The 18,049-nt window shown below is 49.1% G+C and overlaps 1 protein-coding gene across 9 annotated transcripts in view; it reads right to left on the reverse strand.

Annotated features, from left to right (window-relative positions):
* The window catches only part of ZMYM3 (zinc finger MYM-type containing 3), a 33,192-nt gene that overhangs the window by 12,926 nt on the left and 2,217 nt on the right, over positions 1 to 18,049 (reverse strand). For 3 of the 9 annotated variants that reach the window (XM_051827198.2, XM_051827197.2, XM_070067120.1), the window contains 2 exons: positions 3,698 to 3,840; positions 479 to 1,167 (listed from right to left, as the gene is read on the reverse strand). In XM_051827198.2, the coding sequence (XP_051683158.1) occupies positions 479 to 1,167; positions 3,698 to 3,768 (760 nt within the window). In that variant the 5' untranslated portion in view covers positions 3,769 to 3,840. Of the gene's footprint in view, positions 1 to 478; positions 1,168 to 1,936; positions 2,120 to 2,577; positions 2,616 to 3,065; positions 3,186 to 3,697; positions 3,841 to 18,049 lie in introns of those variants that run through there. The other 6 variants (XM_070067119.1, XM_008272761.4, XM_070067121.1 and 3 more) reach the window with 3 other exon arrangements.

Genomic DNA, 18,049 nt, shown 5'->3' on the forward strand with positions numbered 1-18,049 from the left:
GATCCAACCCCAGACCCTGCATCTGCACCACCCCCTGAAATGCTTGTCACTGAGGGCGCCAGAATCCAGATACCATCCCTCAATCCCAGAAACCCCACTCCCGCACTGAACCAAACAGCTGGAAGGATCTTAAGACCCAAGAAGCCCAAAATCCTGAAGGAAGGACCCTGGCACCAAAAGCCCACTGGCATAGGAGAAAAGGAACCTCTCCCACCAAATCTGTTCCTCCCATCCCACTCCCTTAAGCCTCACCCCCTTCCTCCCACACAGCCCCTGTGCTCCCCCCCCCCCGCCCCTACTTTCCTTATTCTTCTCCCACACCTCCACTCCTCCCCCCCAAGCCCCAACAACTCCTTCCCCACACATCACTACTCTTCCCTCTCCACCCTCCTCTGGCCACTTCCCAAAGCACCCAACCACCCCTCCTCAACCCCCACCCTCTCCCCAGCCTGAGTCTCCAGATGACTGGGCAACCTACCTGGCAAGGAAGGATGTGCAGCAGGGCTAGAGCCCCCAGGTTTGGTCTGAGAACTGTTGATTCCATCCCCCAGAGTCTCTCCCACTGAAGGGCTAGGGGGGCCATTTGGGCTCTGTGGCTGCCCTTGGGGAAGTTCCTCCTCCTGCCCAGGGGAGCCCCTTCTCCCCGTGGCTATGGAGGTGGTCTCCTCCTCTTCAACATGGGGGGACTGCAGGGTTATTGGAGAATCTGGAGCCAAAGGTTCTAGCAGCCCCTCGGGGGAAGAGGGATTTGCCCCAGCCCCTGGGTCAGGTGGCACTACCTCAGGGGTCTGGCCCCCTGGTCCAGGCTCTAGGGTCTGGTCCCCTGCATCCCATGCAAGGCTCCCCTCAGGACCATGGTCCACCTCTGGGGGGGAGGGGGCTTTATAGAGTAGCCCCCCCAGCCCCAGCAGCTCAGTGGCTCCATCCAGGACGACTCCAGGGTCTTTTTCCAGGCCAGCGGGGGTATCAAGCAGGTCCAGGGCTCCCGAGGATGGAGAAGGGCCAGGGGGGGCCCATCCGCGAGTTGGGGCAGTCTGGGATTCCAGCAGGTCCTCTCCAAATTCCATGTCTACTGGAAGGTCTCCAGCCAGCGGCTTCTCTGGCAGGGTCAATGGGTCAAATGGACTGGGGAAATCACTGGGGTCCATGAGGATGGCTGGACAGGGGCTGCAGATGAGGAGTAGAAGAAGGGGCAGGAGAGGCGGTCTTAGCCAGAACCCCTTCTTATATAGGCTCTGGGACACACCCCATCATCCACTTGGATTTCTCAAGAACAGCCCCCTACCACAGGCGACAGGCGTTTCTACAGGCTTTGGTCCTACTGACCACTCCCCCCACACCCCCACCTACAGCGCCCCCTGTGGGGAGTGGCCTTCTCGGCCCTGGCCCCGTGCCCACACTCACTAGGCAGTCAGTCAGTCGTTCCCCCCGCCCGGCACCCCCGCCCCCCCCACCCCGACTGCAACTCCCGGTTCCCCTCCCCCCTTACCTTTCACCCCCCCCCAACTCAGGCTGAACGCCCCCTTGCAACCTCCTGGGGCCGTCGCCACCAGGAGCCTTTCCCGCCCCTGCGTTTTCAGTTTCTATCCCCCCCCACTCTCCTAGAGACCCCCAGCTCCTCAGTCTTCACCCACCCTGTCTGGCCCCACCCCCCCTCCCTGCGTTGCATGGTCCTCCCTCAGCCCTTCCCCCGCCCCCACAAACTGCCCTTCCTAACCCCTTCCCCCCTAGTTACCTCACAGGGTAGCCCACTTCCTCAGCCCGGTCCCCCTTTCCCATTGCTCCCTCAGCCCTTCCTTCTCCTGTTGCCCACCCCCCACCTCAGGCATTTACAGGAAGACATTTTGGAGCTACGATCTCTCCTCAGACCCCCCTCCCGGCTACTGAGAGAACCCGCCTGCAGGTTCGGTTCGGCTTGACCAGGCCCGACCCCTACCTGCGGCGGGGTTACAGTAACGGCTACAAGCCTAGAACTGCAGACAGCGACGGCCCCGCGCTCCTTCTCCACCTCCCTCCCTAGCAGCCGGGACAGGGGTCGCGGCCCCTTTAAATGGCAGCGCCGCTCGCAGCGCCCAGCGCTCTGCACCAGGCGGGCGGGCGGCGCCAGAAACCAACGCCATTGGCTGGCTCGAGGAGGGGGCTCGCGAGACAGCGCCGGCCCCCGGCGCGAGACTCCCAGCCCAGTGGCCACCTGGAAATTGCGGAGTGGAGCACAGTCACTGGAGATGGAGCTTGAGCCCCCGCCCGGGGCCCCGTTAGTTGAGGAGGAAAAGATAGCCTCTGGAGCTTTGAAGCCCGCCCCCGGAAAAGACGGCGTCCCCTATCCACCGAAAGATCTCGTACACCAAACCATAGAAAAAAACACGGACCTACGCACCTGCTTCCTTACCTGGCTCAAGAGTCTAGGCCCCCCCCACCCCGTCACACCCGTGCCCGCCCTGCCTCCTGGAGCCCACTCTACCCGTGATCCCCTCCTCTCATTCAAATGGTTCCCGGTCCCCTCCCCCTCCCCGTGTCTCTCTTCGCTTCCCACTCGTGTTCAACCCCCTGGCGTCCGCCCCCCTCAACAGTCCCTACCTACGCCATGCAGCAGGCGCCTGCCAAGATTACCCTCCCCCCATCCCCACCTCTTCGGGGCCCGCCCCCAGGGCGACTGTTGGGGTAGTGAGTGACAGCGGAGGAAAGGGGAGGCAGGGACCTAGCCCTCACGTGCCCCTCCTCCCCTTGTCTGCAGCCCCGGGGGCCCCCCCAAGCAGTCAGAGTCACAGTTATGGGGTGTCTTAAGCTTGGTCTCCAGTCACCCAGGGCGGGTTAAATGGCTCTGGCTCAGTGACAACGCCTATGCAGTAACCATTACTGCCTGATGACCCCCACACCAAGTCCTGCAAAGCTACCCCCCCACTCCCTCAACGGTCTTAGGGTAAGTTCTGGGATCTTCCTCCCCAGTCTTCCTGCAGGAACTCCCTGCATTATCCCCAGTAGTTTTCCTCAGTAGGGCCGAGAGCTCGCTCTCCTCTCTCTCTCTCCCCTACTCCCCCCGCCCAGCCCTTTCTGCCCTTGTCTACCTGTCTGTCTGAGTCTTCTCACTCTCTCCTGTCTCTTTTTGTCTCCATCTCTGTCTCTGCCTCTCCTACGCGGGAGCACGCACGCGCGCTCACGCTCCCCCTCCTGGATGGTCCTCAGCGTGTGGGTGTGGCTGAGGTGAAGGCTGGCGAAGTGGGGCAGGGGTAGGGGGCACTAGCGTGAGGCCTGCTGCCTTAAAAAAAAAAAAAAAAAGCGTGCCATGCTCCATGCTCAGTCCTCATTACAGTTAGAACACTTTACAATCCCGCTTCCCCTACCTTCCTGAGCATTTAGTAGCTGAGTTGCTAAAGGAGTCTCAGGCTATACGTTCCTTGCCCAGCGCCTAAGCTAGGCTGACTCTTTACCCTCCAGCCTTGGCCTTTTCCCACACTAAAGCCTCTCCCAGCCTCGTAGTCCTTGGGAGTTTTACCCTCCCTTTCTCATTCACTCACATTCCCAGAAACCTTATCCTTCCTACCTCCCCACATGGCCTTGAGGTTATCTTTGCTCTCTCCTATATACAGAGATAAAGCAACAGTTTTCTTTTTCCTTTTAGCCGTCCCAAATTCAGCTTTCCCTTTATCTTTTCCTTTTTCCTTTATCTTAACCAGTATTCCGTGTACCAGTCTCCCACCTTCTGCTTATTTCTGTCCTCCTATGTCCCCCTTTGCATTTTCTGCTTGTTGCTGGGTCACTCAGCTCCATCCTTGGATCCTTGGCTTCTGTCTTCCCATGCAGAGTATCTGGTCACTAGCTTTCAAGTTAAGGGGAGACCACCTAAGGAGAATGTATTAATGTTGTATTATTAATTCTGGAAGTAAAGAAGATTAATTTGAAAAATGCAAAATAAAATATTTTAAAAAAAGAATTCTAGAGGTAATGTGGTGGCATAAGAGTGAGTGGGTTCTTCTGGTCAAGTTGTTAATCTCAACTCTGCCTATGTTTTTACCCGGGAGATTTTGGACAATTCACTTGTCAAGTCATAGACCTTAGCGCTCTCATCTTGAAAACAGAGTTAAGGAAGCAATCTAGATGTCCAATAACAGGGGATTGATCAAATTAATTCACACAGTCGTAGTCATTAACAATCACTTTTCTTAAACTAATGACAAACAACACAGAGGATTTTTAGTGTAGTAAAACTATTTATACATAGTGGCACATGTCAGAACACATGTCGGAATACATGTTATTTAAACATATATAGAATATATAACAACAGGAATGCTGCATGCTCTTAGTGATGTATCAATGTATATTCATCATTCTTAGGAATGTACCACTCCGGTCAGCATGCTGATAAATCAGGGAGGCTGTGTCTGTGTGAGAATAGGGAGTATATGGGGAAATCTCTGTATTTAATTGTTAATTTTGCTGTGAACCTAAAACTGCTCTAAAAATCTTTATGTGTGTGTGTGTGTGTGTTTATGTGTAAAGCCCATGGGCTGGCGCTGTGGCATAGAAGGTTAAGCCTCTGCCTGCAGCACCAGCATCCCTTATGGGCACTGGTTCGAGTCCCAACTGCTCCATTTCCGATCCAGCTCCCTGCTAATGCTCCTGGGATAGAAGTGGAAGATGACCCAAGTTCTTAGGCCCCTGCACCCATGTGGGAGACCCAGATGAAGCTCTTGGCTCTTAGCTTTGGCCTGGCCCAGCCCCAGCCACTGCAGCCATTTGGGGAGTGAATCAGCGGATGGAATACTTCTTTCTCTGTGTCTCTCCCTATAACTCTGGCTTTCAAATAAAATAAAATAAATCTTAAAAAACCAGCCCATAGAAGGTACAACACCAAAATGGGAGCCCTTATGTAAACTATGTGCTTTATGAAATAAAAGTTGATTTTATGGGGTGGGGTTACTAGAAATTAGGAGAGGGATAGGAGGTTGAATAATGGACTCCAAAATGCAGTTGGATAGGAAGAGTAAATTCTAGTGTTCTATAGTGTAGTAGCTTACACAAATTTATCGCACATTTTATAAAGAACTACCATAAACTTGCACAATTATTATGTATCAGTCAAAAAACAAATCTAGACAAGAGTAGTTTGGAGGGTCCTAAATAACACAAAGAAATGATAGATGTTGGCCGGCGCCTCGGCTCACTAGGCTAATCCTCCGCCTAGCGGCGCCAGCACACCGGGTTCTAGTCCCGGTCGGTCGGGGCGCCGGATTCTGTCCCGGTTGCCCCTCTTCCAGGCCAGCCCTCTGCTGTGGCCAGGGAGTGCAGTGGAGGATGGCCCAGGTGCTTGGGCCCTGCACCCCATGGGAGACCAGGAGAAGCACCTGGCTCCTGGCTTCAGATCAGTGCGATGCGCCAGCCGCAGCGCGCAGGCCGCGCAGGCCATTGGAGGGTGAACCAACGGCAAAAGGAAGACCTTTCTCTCTGTCTCTCTCTCTCACTGTCCACTCTGCCTGTAAAAAAAAAAAAAGAAATGATAGATGTTTAAGGAGTTAGAAATACATATTACCTTGATTTGCTCATTAGACATTGTATACATGGATCAAATTATCACCTAGCATCCTATAAATATATACCATTATTATGTGTCAATTACAATTTTTAAAAGATTTATTTTAATTATTTATTTATTTGAAAGAGAGTGAGAGAGAGAGAGAGAGTGAGCAAGCTTCCATAAGATAGGTTCACTCCCTAAATGGCTGCAACAGCCAGAGCTGCACCAGGAGCCAGGAACTCCATCCTGGTCTCCTATGTGGGTAGCAGGAACCCAAGCACTCAGCAATCTCTGCTGCCTTCCCAGGTGTGGATGGGAAGTGGAACAGCTGGGACTTGAACCAGGCACTCCAATACAGGATACCAGCATTGCTAGCAGCACCTTAACTTACTGCTTAACTTAACTTTGCTGCACCACAATGTCAGTTCCTAAAATTTTTTAAATACAGAATTAAAAAAAAAAAAGAACTTTGAGGAGTAGGCATTGTGGCACAACAGGTAAAGCCACTGCTTGGGACATATCCACATCCCATGTCAGAGAGCTGGTTTGAGTCCCAGCTACTTCCCAATTTGATTTAGCTTCCTACTAATGAATGCATCTGGGAGGCAGCAGGTGATGGTCCAAGTACTTTTGCTTCTGCAGTCCACATGAGAGACCTGGATGGAATTTCAGACCCTGGCTTCAGCCTGGCCCAGCCTCAGCTTTTGTGGGCATTTGGGGAGTAAACCAGTGAAGGCAAGTTCTCTCTCCCTCTCTCTTATTTTCTCTCTCTGTCATTTTGCCTTTCAAGCAATAAAAATAACATAAATAAAAATTTCTAAAAATGAGTAATAAACCCAAAATAATGAAAATCTACAGTGTGCCTGGCAAATTATGTTTATTTATTTAATTAATTTATTTTAATGTGTATGTATCTCATAAATACAACATTATATACATAGTAATTCTTTTTAAAAATTTTATTATTTATTTATTTTGAAAGTCAGAGAGAGGGAGAGGGAAAGAGAGAGAGAGTGAGATCTTCCATCCATTGGTTCATTTCCCAGGTGGCCTCAACAGCCAGCACCGGGTCAGGTGGAGGCCAGGAGCCAGGAGCTTCATTCAGGTCTCCCACACGAGTGGCAGGGGACCAAGCACTTGGGCCATCTTCCATTGCTTTCCCAGGCCATTAGCAAGGAGCTGGATCAGAAGAGGAGCAGCTGGGACATGAACCCGCATTCAAATGGGATGCCAGCATCACAGGTAGCAGCTTTACCCACTACGCCTCAGCACGGACCCCCCTGGAATATTATTTCTAGTCTTCATGATAACTCTGCGAATAAGTATTAATATCTTTATTTAAATGTTAATATTTTTCCTGATTATAAAAACAATATCTGCTCAGCGGAAAAAAATAGAAGATAGAAGTAATATTAAAATTATTTTTAAACTCATGCTTATTCCCACTATACTGAGATAATTATTCTTAATATTTTAGAGTACTTTCTTTCCTGTATTTCCCTATCCATTCATTCAAGTATATAGAATTCCTCTACAAAATTAGGATCATATCTTAATTCCTTTAAAAAAGTCTAACAGTCCATTGGGAGCATTTTCATTTGTCATTAGCTTTTATTTTAATAGACTTTACTTTTTAGAAGTTTTAAGATCACAGCAATATTTATTGAGCTGAAAGTACCAAGAGATCTCATATACTTCCTGCCCCCACAGGCACAGCCTGGGAACTATCGACATTTTGAGAAGGGTGATAAATTTCTTACAATGAAGAACCTACATTGATACCTAATTATCAACCAAAGCCCATTATTTGCATAATGTGTTTATGGTCTATGGGTTTTAATTTTTGAAAACAAAGATGATTTTTTAGGAACAGTTTTAGGTTCACAACAAAACTGAGCAGGCAGTACTAAGAGTTCCCATATACCCCTGCCCATAAAGGGAGGACCTCTAGGACTATAAATATCCTCTCCAGAGTGATCTATTTGTTACAGTGAAGAACCTACATTGATAGACAGTTGAACAAAGCCTCTAGTTGCTGTTTTATATAGAGTTATTTATTTATTTATCTGAAAGAGTGACAGAGAAGGAGACACACACACACACACACACACACAGAGAGAGAGAGAGAGAGAGAGAGATCTCCCATTCACTGGCTCACTCCCCAAATGGCTGCAACTGCTGGCTAGGGCTGGGTCAGGCTAAAGCCTGGAGCCAGGAACTTCATCTGGATCTCTCAGGTGGATGGTAGGAACCCAAGCACTCAGGCCATCCCCTGCTGCTTCCCAGGCTCCCTAGTTCCTTTGGAAGCCTAGCCCCAGGAATAGAACACTGCCTTTGATATGCATTGCTAGAGTTACAAGCTGCAGCTTAACTTTCTGGGATTCAATGCTGGCTTCCTCTCTCAGCTTTTTGAGTTCATTAATTAACATATGTTTTTAAAAAGATTTATTTAGGGGCCAGCACCAAGGCCTAGTAGACTAAGCTTCCCCTTGCAGCGCCAGTATCTGCATCCCAAAGGAGCACCAGTTCGTGTCCTGGATTCTCCTCTTCAGATCCAGCTTTTGGCCTGGGAAAGCAGTGACAGCTGGCCCAAGTTCTTGGGCCCTTGCACCCAGATGGAAGACCTCTCTCTGTCTCTCCCTCTCTCTGTCTCTCCCTCTCAAATACATAAATAAATCTTTTTTTAAGATTATTTATTTGATGGCCGGCGCCGTGGCTCACTAGGCTAATCCTCCGCCTTGCGGCGCCGGCACACCGGGTTCTAGTCCCGGTCGGGGCACCGGATTCTGTCCCGGTTGCCCCTCTTCCAGGCCAGCTCTCTGCTGTGGCCAGGGAGTGCAGTGGAGGATGGCCCAAGTGCTTGGGTCCTGCACCCCATGGGAGACCAGGATAAGTACCTGGCTCCTGCCATCGGATCAGCGCGGTGCGCCGGCCGCAGCGCGCCAGCCGCGGCTGCCATTGGAGGGTGAACCAACGGCAAAAGGAAGCCCTTTCTCTCTGTCTCTCTCTCACTGTCCACTCTGCCTGTCAAAAAAAATAAAATAAAATAAAAAATAAAAATATAAAAAAAGATTATTTATTTGAGAGTCAGAGTTACACACAGAGAGGAGAGGCAAAGAGGGAGAGGGAGGGAGGGAGGGAGGGAGAGAGAGAGAGAGAGAGAGAGAAAATCCTTCCATCCACTGGTTCACTCCCCAATTGGCTGCAATGGCTGGGGCTGCGCCAATCTGAAGCCAGGAGCCAGGAGCTTTTTCTGGGTCTCTCACGTGGGTGCAGGGGCCCAAGCACTTGAGCCATCTTCTACTACTTTCACAGGCCATAGCAGAGAGCTGGATCGGAAGTGGAGCAGCTGGGTCTCAAATGGGCGCCCATATGGAATGCTAGCACTGCAGGAGGCGGTTTTACCCTCTAAGCCACAGTGCTGACCCCAATAAATAAATTTTAAGATTTTATGATTTATTATTATTTATTTATCTTATTTATTTATTTGAGAGGCAGAGTTGGGGCCAGTGCTTGCAACGCTGGCATCTCCCTATGGGCGCTGACTTGTGTCTTCACTGCTCCATTTCCACTCCAGCTCCCCGCTAATGGCCTAGAAAGGCAACAGAAAGAAGGCCCAATTGTTTGGGCCCCTACCACCCACATGAGAGACTTGAAAGATACCCCTGGCTTCGGCCTGGCCCAGCCCTGGCTGTTGCAGCCATTTGTGGAGTGAACCAACAGATAGAAGATCTCTTTCTCTCTCTCTGCCCATAACTCTGACTTTCAAATAAATAAATAAATCTAAAAACAAGCCATGGAAGTGAACTAACTCTAATGAAAGGTACCCTGACTGACAAAATTAAAAACATACAAATTAAATATATATTTTTTAAAAACGCAGAGTTACAGGGCCGGCGCTGTGGCGCAGTAGGTTAATCCTCCATCTGCGGTTCCGGCATCCCTTATGGCGCTGGTTCTAGTCATGGCTGCTCCTCTTCCAATCCAGCTCTCTGCTATGGCCTGGGAAAGCAGCAGCAGATGACCCAAGTGCTTGGGCCCCTGCACCCACGTGGGAGACCCAGAAGAAGCTCCTGGCTCCTGACTTTGGATCGGCCTGGCTCCGGCTGTTGCAGCCATTTGGGGAATGAACCAGTGGATGGAAGACCTTTCTCTATGTTTCTCCCTCTCACTGTCTGTAACTCTATCTCTCAAATAAATAAATAAATAAACTTTAAAAAAAAAGGCAGTAGCTGGTGATGTGGCGCCGCAGGTTAAAACCCTGGCCTGAAGCACCAGCATCCCATATGGGCGCTGGTTCTAGTCCCTGCTGCTTCTCTTCTGATCCAGCTCTCTGCTATGGCCTGGGAAAGCAGTGGAAGATGGCCCCTGCACCCATGTGGGAGACCCGGAAGAAGCTCCTGGCTCCTAGCTTCAGATCAGTGCAGCTCCAGCCGTTGTGGCCATCTGGGGAGTGTACCAGCAGATGGAAGACCTCTCTCTCTGCCTCTCCTCTCTCTCTCTGAGTAACTCTGACCTTCAAGTAAATAAAATGAATCCTAAAAAAAAAAAAAAAAAAAGACAGAGTTACAAATGGGGGAGAGATCTTCCATCTGCTGATTGACTCCCCAAATTGCTGCAATGTCCAGGGCTAGGTCAGGCCAAAGCCAGCATCCTGGAACTTAATCTGTATGTGATGGCAGTGATATAGACTGCTTAACCTGCAGTGCCACAATGTTGGGCCCAATTCATGTTATGTTTTATTTATTTATTTTTTAGTGCAAGAGACTTTTTTAAATTAAGATTTAAAAAAATATTTATTTGAGGGGCCAGCGCTGGCTTACTCCCTAAATGGCTGTGACGGCCAGAGCTGAGTCAATCCAAAGCCAGGAGTCAGGAGCTTCTTCTGGGTCTTCCACGTGGGTGCAGAGGTCCAAGCACTTGGGCTATCTTCTACTGCTTTCCCAGGCCATAGCAGAGAGCTAGATCAGAAGATGAGCAGCTGGGACATGAACCAATGCCCATATGGGATGGTGGCACTACAGGCGAGGCTTAGCCTACTATGCCACAGCGCTGGCCCCAAATATATGTGTTAAAATCAAGCTTTAACATGATAGGAACAGTACCTGCTGGGCCACAATGCCCACCCCTCCTCCAGCTTTTTTGAAAAATACAGTATGTTATCATAGCTACCCTACTATGCTATAGAACACCAATGTTTTGAGCTTTATAAAAAATTTTACATTTATTATATGGGGTAGGCATTGTTGGGTGGGCCATATCAGAGTGCCAGCATGAGTCTTTCCTACTTGGCTTCCAACTCAGCTCTCTGCTAGTGTGCCTAATTATTTGAGCCATCACCATTACCTCCTCTCTAGCAGTAAGCTAGAGTCAGGAGCTAGGGGTGGGTACTAATTCCAGGCACTCTGATATGGGACTCATGGTCTTTTTTTTAATTTTTTTATTTATTTTTTATTTTTTTTTTGACAGGCAGAGTGGACAGTGAGAGAGAGAGACAGAGAGAAAGGTCTTCCTTTGCTGTTGGTTCACCCTCCAATGGCCGCCGTGGCCGGAGCGCTGCGGCCGGCGCAACGCGCTGATCCGATGGCAGGAGCCAGGAGCCAGGTGCTTTTCCTGGTCTCCCATGGGGTGCAGGGCCCACTGCACTCCCTGGCCACAGCAGAGAGCTGGATCAGAAATGGAGCAGCAGGGTCTCGAACTGGCGCCCACATGGGATGTCGGCACTGCAGGCGGCAGCCTTAAACCACTACGCCACAGCGCCAGCCCCCTTTTTTAAAATTTATTTATTTGAAAGGCAGAGTTAGAGAGAGGCTGCGGACTCGAACCGGTGCCCATATAGGATGGCGGTACTGCAGACAGTGGCTTTACCCACTATACCATGGCACCGGTTTCTCTCATTGATTTACTATTAATAGCATCCCTATGAAGAGTGTTATCTTCATTTTAAGTTTGTGGACACCGAGGTTCAGAACCACCTCTTAAATTATGAATATCAGAATTAGGATTTGGAAACCTCATCTTTCTGGCTGAAAAGGCCAGGTCTTTTCAAGTCATACTGGCCCTATAAAAGACAAAATATTGGGGGTGGGCATTTAGCCTAACAGTTAAGATGCCAGTTAAGATGCCAGTTAAGATGCCTGAGTGCCTTATCAGAGGACCTGGGTTTGATACAGACCCTGGGAGGACAGCAACAAGGGCTCAAGTAATTGGGTTTCTGCCACCCACATGGGATTTCTGGATTGAGTTCCTAGCTCCCAACCTCAGTCCAGCCCCAGCCTGTCACAAGCATTTAGAGGTAAATAAGGGGGTGGAAGGCCGGCGCCGCGGCTCACTAGGCTAATCCTCCGCCTAGCGGCGCCGGCACACCGGGTTCTAGTCCCGGTCAGGGCGCCGGATTCTGTCCCGGTTGCTCCTCTTCCAGGCCAGCTCTCTGCTGTGGCCAGGGAGTGCAGTGGAGGATGGCCCAGGTGCTTGGGCCCTGCACCCCGTGGGAGACCAAGAAAAGCACCTGGCTCCTGGCTCCTGCCATCAGATCAGCGCGGTGCGCCGGCCGCAGCGCGCCGGCCGCGGCGGCCATTGGAGGGTGAACCAACGGCAAAAGGAAGACCTTTCTCTCTGTCTCTCTCTCTCACTGTCCACTCTGCCTGTCAAAAAAAAAAAATAAATAAAAAAAAAAAAATAAGGGGGTGGAAGTTTTCTCTTTCTCTGTCTCTCAACTAATTAAATGAATAAAGGGTTACATAATGGTATTAAAAAGGGAGAAATACATCTGGTTTCATGCAAGGTCTGGGACTTCCCAACCTGAAGCCTTCACATCCTTAAAATAATGGTGGGTTGGGGCTGGTATTGTGGTGCAGTGGGTTAAGCCACTGCCTGCAACTCCAGCATCCCATATGAGCATTGGTTCAAGTTCCAACTGCTCCACTTCCTATCCAACTCCCTACTAATGCATCTGGGAAAGCAGCAGATGACCCAAGTGCTTGGGTCTCTACCACTCATGCAGGAGACCCATATGAAGTTCCAGGCTCCTGGCTTTGGCCTGGCCCAGTCCTGGCCATTGCAGCCATTTGGGGAATGAATCAGCAGATGGAAGATCCTTTTTTTTTTTAAAAAAAAAAAGATTTATTTTATTTACTTGAAAGAGCTACAGAGAGAGGTAGAGACACAGAGAGAGGTCTTCCATCCACTGGTTCACTCCCCAGATGGCCGCAATGGCCGGAGCTGTGCTGATCCGAAGCCAGGAGCCAGGAGCTTCTTCTAGGTCTCCCACGCAGGTGCAGGGGCCCAAGGACTTGGGCCATCTTCTAGTGCCTTCCCAGGCCATAGCAGAGAGCTGGATTGGAAGAGGAGCAGCTGGGACCAGAACCAGCACCCATATCAGATGCCGGCGCTTCAGGCCAGGGCTTTAACCTGCTGCGCCACAGTGCCGGCCCCAGATGGAAGATCTTTCTCTTTGCTTCTCCTCTCTATAATTCTGCCTTTCAAATACTTAAAATAAATAAATAAATCTAAAAATAAATAAATGGTATGTGGATCATTTTTTTGGTCTTTTATCAAGCTGAGTGCCCACAGTTGATAAATTTTAATATGTATCAGTCACAAATGAAAGGCTCTAACATAAAATGGGCTGATATTTGGGAGGAAGAGTGTGGCCTACAATTTAACACTTATTTGCAGCCTTATTACTTTTATGTCATAGTATTCACTTCTGTTTGTTATTCACCATTTATAAAGTACTCCTAAAGTGCTGTAAGCACTACAAAGCATGTTGAAGGAAATTCAGTCTCTGTGCTTGTGAAGATTCTTTAATACATATTTTTTTCTGATTACAAAAACAAATTTTCACACTAAAAATTTTGTTGATCACAGAAAGTCTAAAAAAGAAACCTTATAATCACTTATATTCTGCCACGAGAAAATAACCACTGCCCCTTTTTAAAAAATTTTCTTGGAGATAGAGAGAAAGTGCTTCCATCTGCTGGTTCCTCAAGTGCCTGCAATTACCAGAAGCCAAAGCTGAGAGCTGAGAACTCAATCCAAGTCTCCCACATGGGTGGCAGGGACCCAATTATTTGTGCCATCACCTCCTGCCTCCTAGGATCTGCATTAGTAGGAGGCTGGAATTGGGAGCAGAACCCCCAGTGAAACCCAGACACTATGATAATGGGATGTCTGCATCTCAACCAGCATGTTAACCAGTAGGCCAAATGCCTACCTTCAGTGTTCTTTGTGGTGAATATCATCCCATCCCTTTCTGGTTTTTTTTTTTTTTAATTTTTTTTTTTTATTTTGGACAGGCAGAGTGGACAGTGAGAGAGAGAGACAGAGACAGAGAGAAAGGTCTTCCTTTGCTGTTGGTTCACCCTCCAATGGCAGCCGCGGCTGGCACGCTATGGCCGGCGAACCGCACTGATCCAATGGCAGGAGCCAGGTGCTTCTCCTGGTCTCCCATGGGGTGCAGGGCCCAACCACTTGGGCCATCCTCCACTGCACTCCCTGGCCACAGAAGAGAGCTGGCCTGGAAGATGGGCAACCGGGACAGAATCCAGCACCCCGACCGGGACTAGAACCCGGTGTGCTGGCGCCGCAAGGCGGAGGATTAGTCTGTTGAGCCACGGCGCTGGCCCCCTTTCTGTTTAAAGAAGTGTTTGTTGGTTTGTTATTTGAAAGGCAGATTAACAGGAGGGAGCAAGAAAAGAGAGAAAGAGAGAGAGAGAGGGAGAGAGAGAAGCCAGGAACTGGGAACTCCATCTGGGTGTTCCACATGGATGGCGAGAATTCAATTACTTGAGCAATCACCCACGGCTTCCCAGGTACATCAGCAGGGAGCTGGATTGGAAGCAGAAAACGAGGTCTTGAATAAGCCCTGGGGTGACAGCAGTTTAACTTGCTACTCAACAACAGTGGGGGTGGGGGCGTGGGGTTGGCAGTCCTTTTATTTTTTTACATGAATATCTGTTTCTATAAAATTTGAATCTGGAATCATCTTATACAATGTGCCCTAGAACATACTTGTAATGACTATATATGATTCTATCATCTGGATATACCATGCTTTAATCACTGCTGGATGTCAAAACTTTAATTTTTCCACAACAAAGGCTACCTATCAAATATATGTTTGACCAGACATTTGATTAGACAAATGGAGGTGCAGTATTTTCTGAATTAAAGGATTTTCCACTTATATCAGCACGGATTTTGTAGAACCCCAAGTAAACAGACATCTGAATGGTTAACTCTAAAAGAAGCACTAATCTGTAGATACTTTGCAGTCTTCTGATTTGGGTGAGGTTCACTCTGTAGAACCAGCTCTGCAACCACCTGGATTCTTATTCATTGCTTTGTAGAATTCTAAAGTACGCAGGAATGAAGATGAAGAAAAAGAAGTATTCAGGAAGATATCAGGAAAATGCTAGACTGTGAGCTCCTCAACAATAGGAACCTGGTGTTACTCATCCCTATCTCTCACATCTCGCATAGTTCTTGGAAGTTATTCAATAAATGATTAATGGAAGAATGAATAAAAGGAGAGAGGGGGAAAAGCCTCGATTAACTCAAATTATAATATTTCTATAATATGAGACTTAATAAGGAAAGAGATAAGAGTAAAATAAGAAAAGAACAAAGGCAGGCAGGCAAAAATAAAGAATCTTAATCTTATCTTTAAAAAGAAAGATAAGTAGGGGCCAGAGTTGTGGTGCAGCAAGTTAAGCCACTATTACTATGCCAGCATCCCATATGGGCGCCCAGATGCCTTGTTCGAGTCCCGGCTGCTGCACTTTTTTTTTTTTAAGTTTTTAAGGATTTTTATTCAATGAGAGAAATTTGCAGGAGAGTGAGGGCTTTATTTAGGGGAGAAAGAGAAGTCTAGAAACCAAGTTGGGTCCATACCAGGCACAGAGCAGGCCGGGTGCCACGTGGAACAAGCATGCAGGCAGGAAATCAGAGTTGCCTGGCCAGGATGGCGTGGGACAACAATGGCAACAAGTGAAGCAAGGGCAATAAGGGCAATAAGGGAGGGGCCTACCGTGTTCCAGGCCTTTTATTCACTCCCAAAGGGGGTCGGTTATGTAGTCTGATTAGCAGGTGGGCATGGGGGGGGGTCAGGTTAGGGGCATGAGATCACACAGGGGGCATGGTTGAGGGTGTGGTCTCCAGCTTACAAATCTAATCAATGTATCCTATCTGCCTGCCTACATCACTCTCCCCTCTGAGAGATTCCAGCCCTTAATCCTAAGGGCTGTTGAAGGGCGTAGAATCATCATATCTTCTCTAGCTGCTTCCTGCTTATTAGGGGCATAGCACAGGCCCTGCCTGTCCCGGATCTGAAGTCTCTGCCTATCTCATCTAACAAATTCGCTTTCTGAGCTGGAGCACTTTCAGTCGCCGCCAATGGCTGTGTTCCACTTCTGATCCAACTCTCTGCTAATGTGCCTGGGAAAGCAGTAAAGGATGGCCCAAGTACTTGGGCCTCTGCACCCACATGGAAGACCTGGATGAAGCTCCTGGCTCCTGGCTCCGGCCTGGCCCAGCCCCAGGCTGTTATGGCCATTTGGAGAGTGAGCCAGCAGGTGAAAGATCTCTTTCCCTGTTTCTCCCTCACTGTTTGTCACTCTGCCTTTCAAATATATATCTTTTCATAAAGACAGAATGACAAAGAGAGAGAGGGAGGGAGAAACAAAGGGAAGGAGATCTTTCATTTGCTGGCTCACTCCCCAAATGACCACAACACCCAGGGCTGGGCTAGGCCAAAACCAGGAGTCCAGAACTCCATCCGGGTCTGCCATATGGGTGCAGGGGCCCAAGCACTTGTGCCATCTTCTGCTGCCTTCCCAGGCATATTAGCAGGGGGCTGGATTGTAAGTGCAGAGTATCTAGGACTCAAACCTGTGCTTTGATATGGGACACCAGCATAGCAGGTGGCAGCTCAACCTGCCATGCCACAATGCCAGCCTCTATTTGTGTTTTTTGAGGAACTTCAATACTGTTCTCCATAATGGCTGTACTAATTTATATTCCCACCAACAGTGTACAAGTTTCCTTCTCTACACATCCTCGCTAGCTTTTGTTATTTTTTGGATTTTTTTATTTTATTTTTTATTTTTTGACAGGCAGAGTGGACAGTGAGAGAGACAGACAGAGAGAAAGGTCTTCCTTTTGCCGTTGGTTCACCCTCCAATGGCCGCCGCGGCTGGCGCGCTGCAGCCTGCACACCGCGCTGATCCGATGGCAGGAGCCAGGTGCTTCTCCTGGTCTCCCATGGGGTGCAGGGCCCAACCACTTGGGCCATCCTCCACTGTACTCCCGGGCCACAGCAGAGAGCTGGCCTGGAAGAGGGGCAACCGGGACAGAATCCGGTGCCCCGACCGGGACTAGAACCCGGTGTGCTGACGCCGCAAGGCGGAGGATTAGCCTACCGAGCCGCGGCGCCTGCCCAAAATTTATTTATTTGAAAGGGAGAGAGAGAAAGAGAGAAAGAAGAGAGAGAGGGAGAGAGGGAATATCTTTCATCTGGTGATTAACTCCCTAAATGGCTGCAAGAGCCAGAGCTGGCTCAGGCCAAAGCCAGGAGCCCAAAACTCCATCCAGGTCTCCCTTGTGGGTGGCAGGGCCCCAAGTACTTGAGCCCATTATCTGCTGCATGCCAGGATGTACATTAGCAGGAAGCTGGATCCAAAGCGGAGTGAGGACTAAAAGTTAGGTACTCGGATATGGGATGTGGGGTGTCCCAAGTAGCAGCTTAGCTGCTGTGTCACTTGGCCCACCCCATGATGATTTTTAAAAATTTTTATTTATTTGAAAGGTAGAGTGACAGAAAGACAGGGACAGGCAGAGAGAAAGAGAGATCTTCCATCTACTTGTTTACTCCCCAGATGTCCTCAGCAGCCAGGGCTGGGCCAAGTTGAAGCCAGAAACCAGGAACTCCCTCCTTGTTCCCCACATGGGTGGTAGGGGCTCAAGCACTTCAGCCATCATCTGCTGTCTTCCCAGGCACATTTTTGGGAAGCTGGATCAGAAGTTGAGTGGCCAGGACTTGAACTGGCATTCTGATATGCCATGCTAGCATTGCAAGCCACAGATTAACATGCTGCACATGATTTTTATACTTTTACGATGATTTTTATACTTTTGTGTTTTTTCCAACTTTTCCCCTGAAAAAGCATGTACTACTTTGTAAGTAGAAAAAGCCATGAAAGTTATATTTTTTACCAGCGCTGTGGCACAGTAGGGTAATCCTCTCTGCCTGCGATGCTAGCATCCCATATGGGCACCATTTGGAGTCCTGGCTGCTCCTCTTCCGATCCAGCTCTCTGCTATGGCCTGGGAAACTAGTAGAAGATGACCCAAGCTCTTGGACCCCTGCACCCACGTGGGAGACCCAGAAGAGGCTCCTGGCTCCCAGCTTCAGATGGGCCCAGCTCCAGCCATTGTGGCCATTTGGGGAGTGAACCAACAGATGGAAGACCTTTTTCTGTATCTCCCTGTTACTGTCTATAACTCTACCTCTCAGCTAAATAAATTTAAAAATAT

This window comes from Oryctolagus cuniculus, chromosome X (genome assembly GCF_964237555.1).
Source record: "Oryctolagus cuniculus chromosome X, mOryCun1.1, whole genome shotgun sequence".
NCBI lineage: Eukaryota > Metazoa > Chordata > Mammalia > Lagomorpha > Leporidae > Oryctolagus > Oryctolagus cuniculus.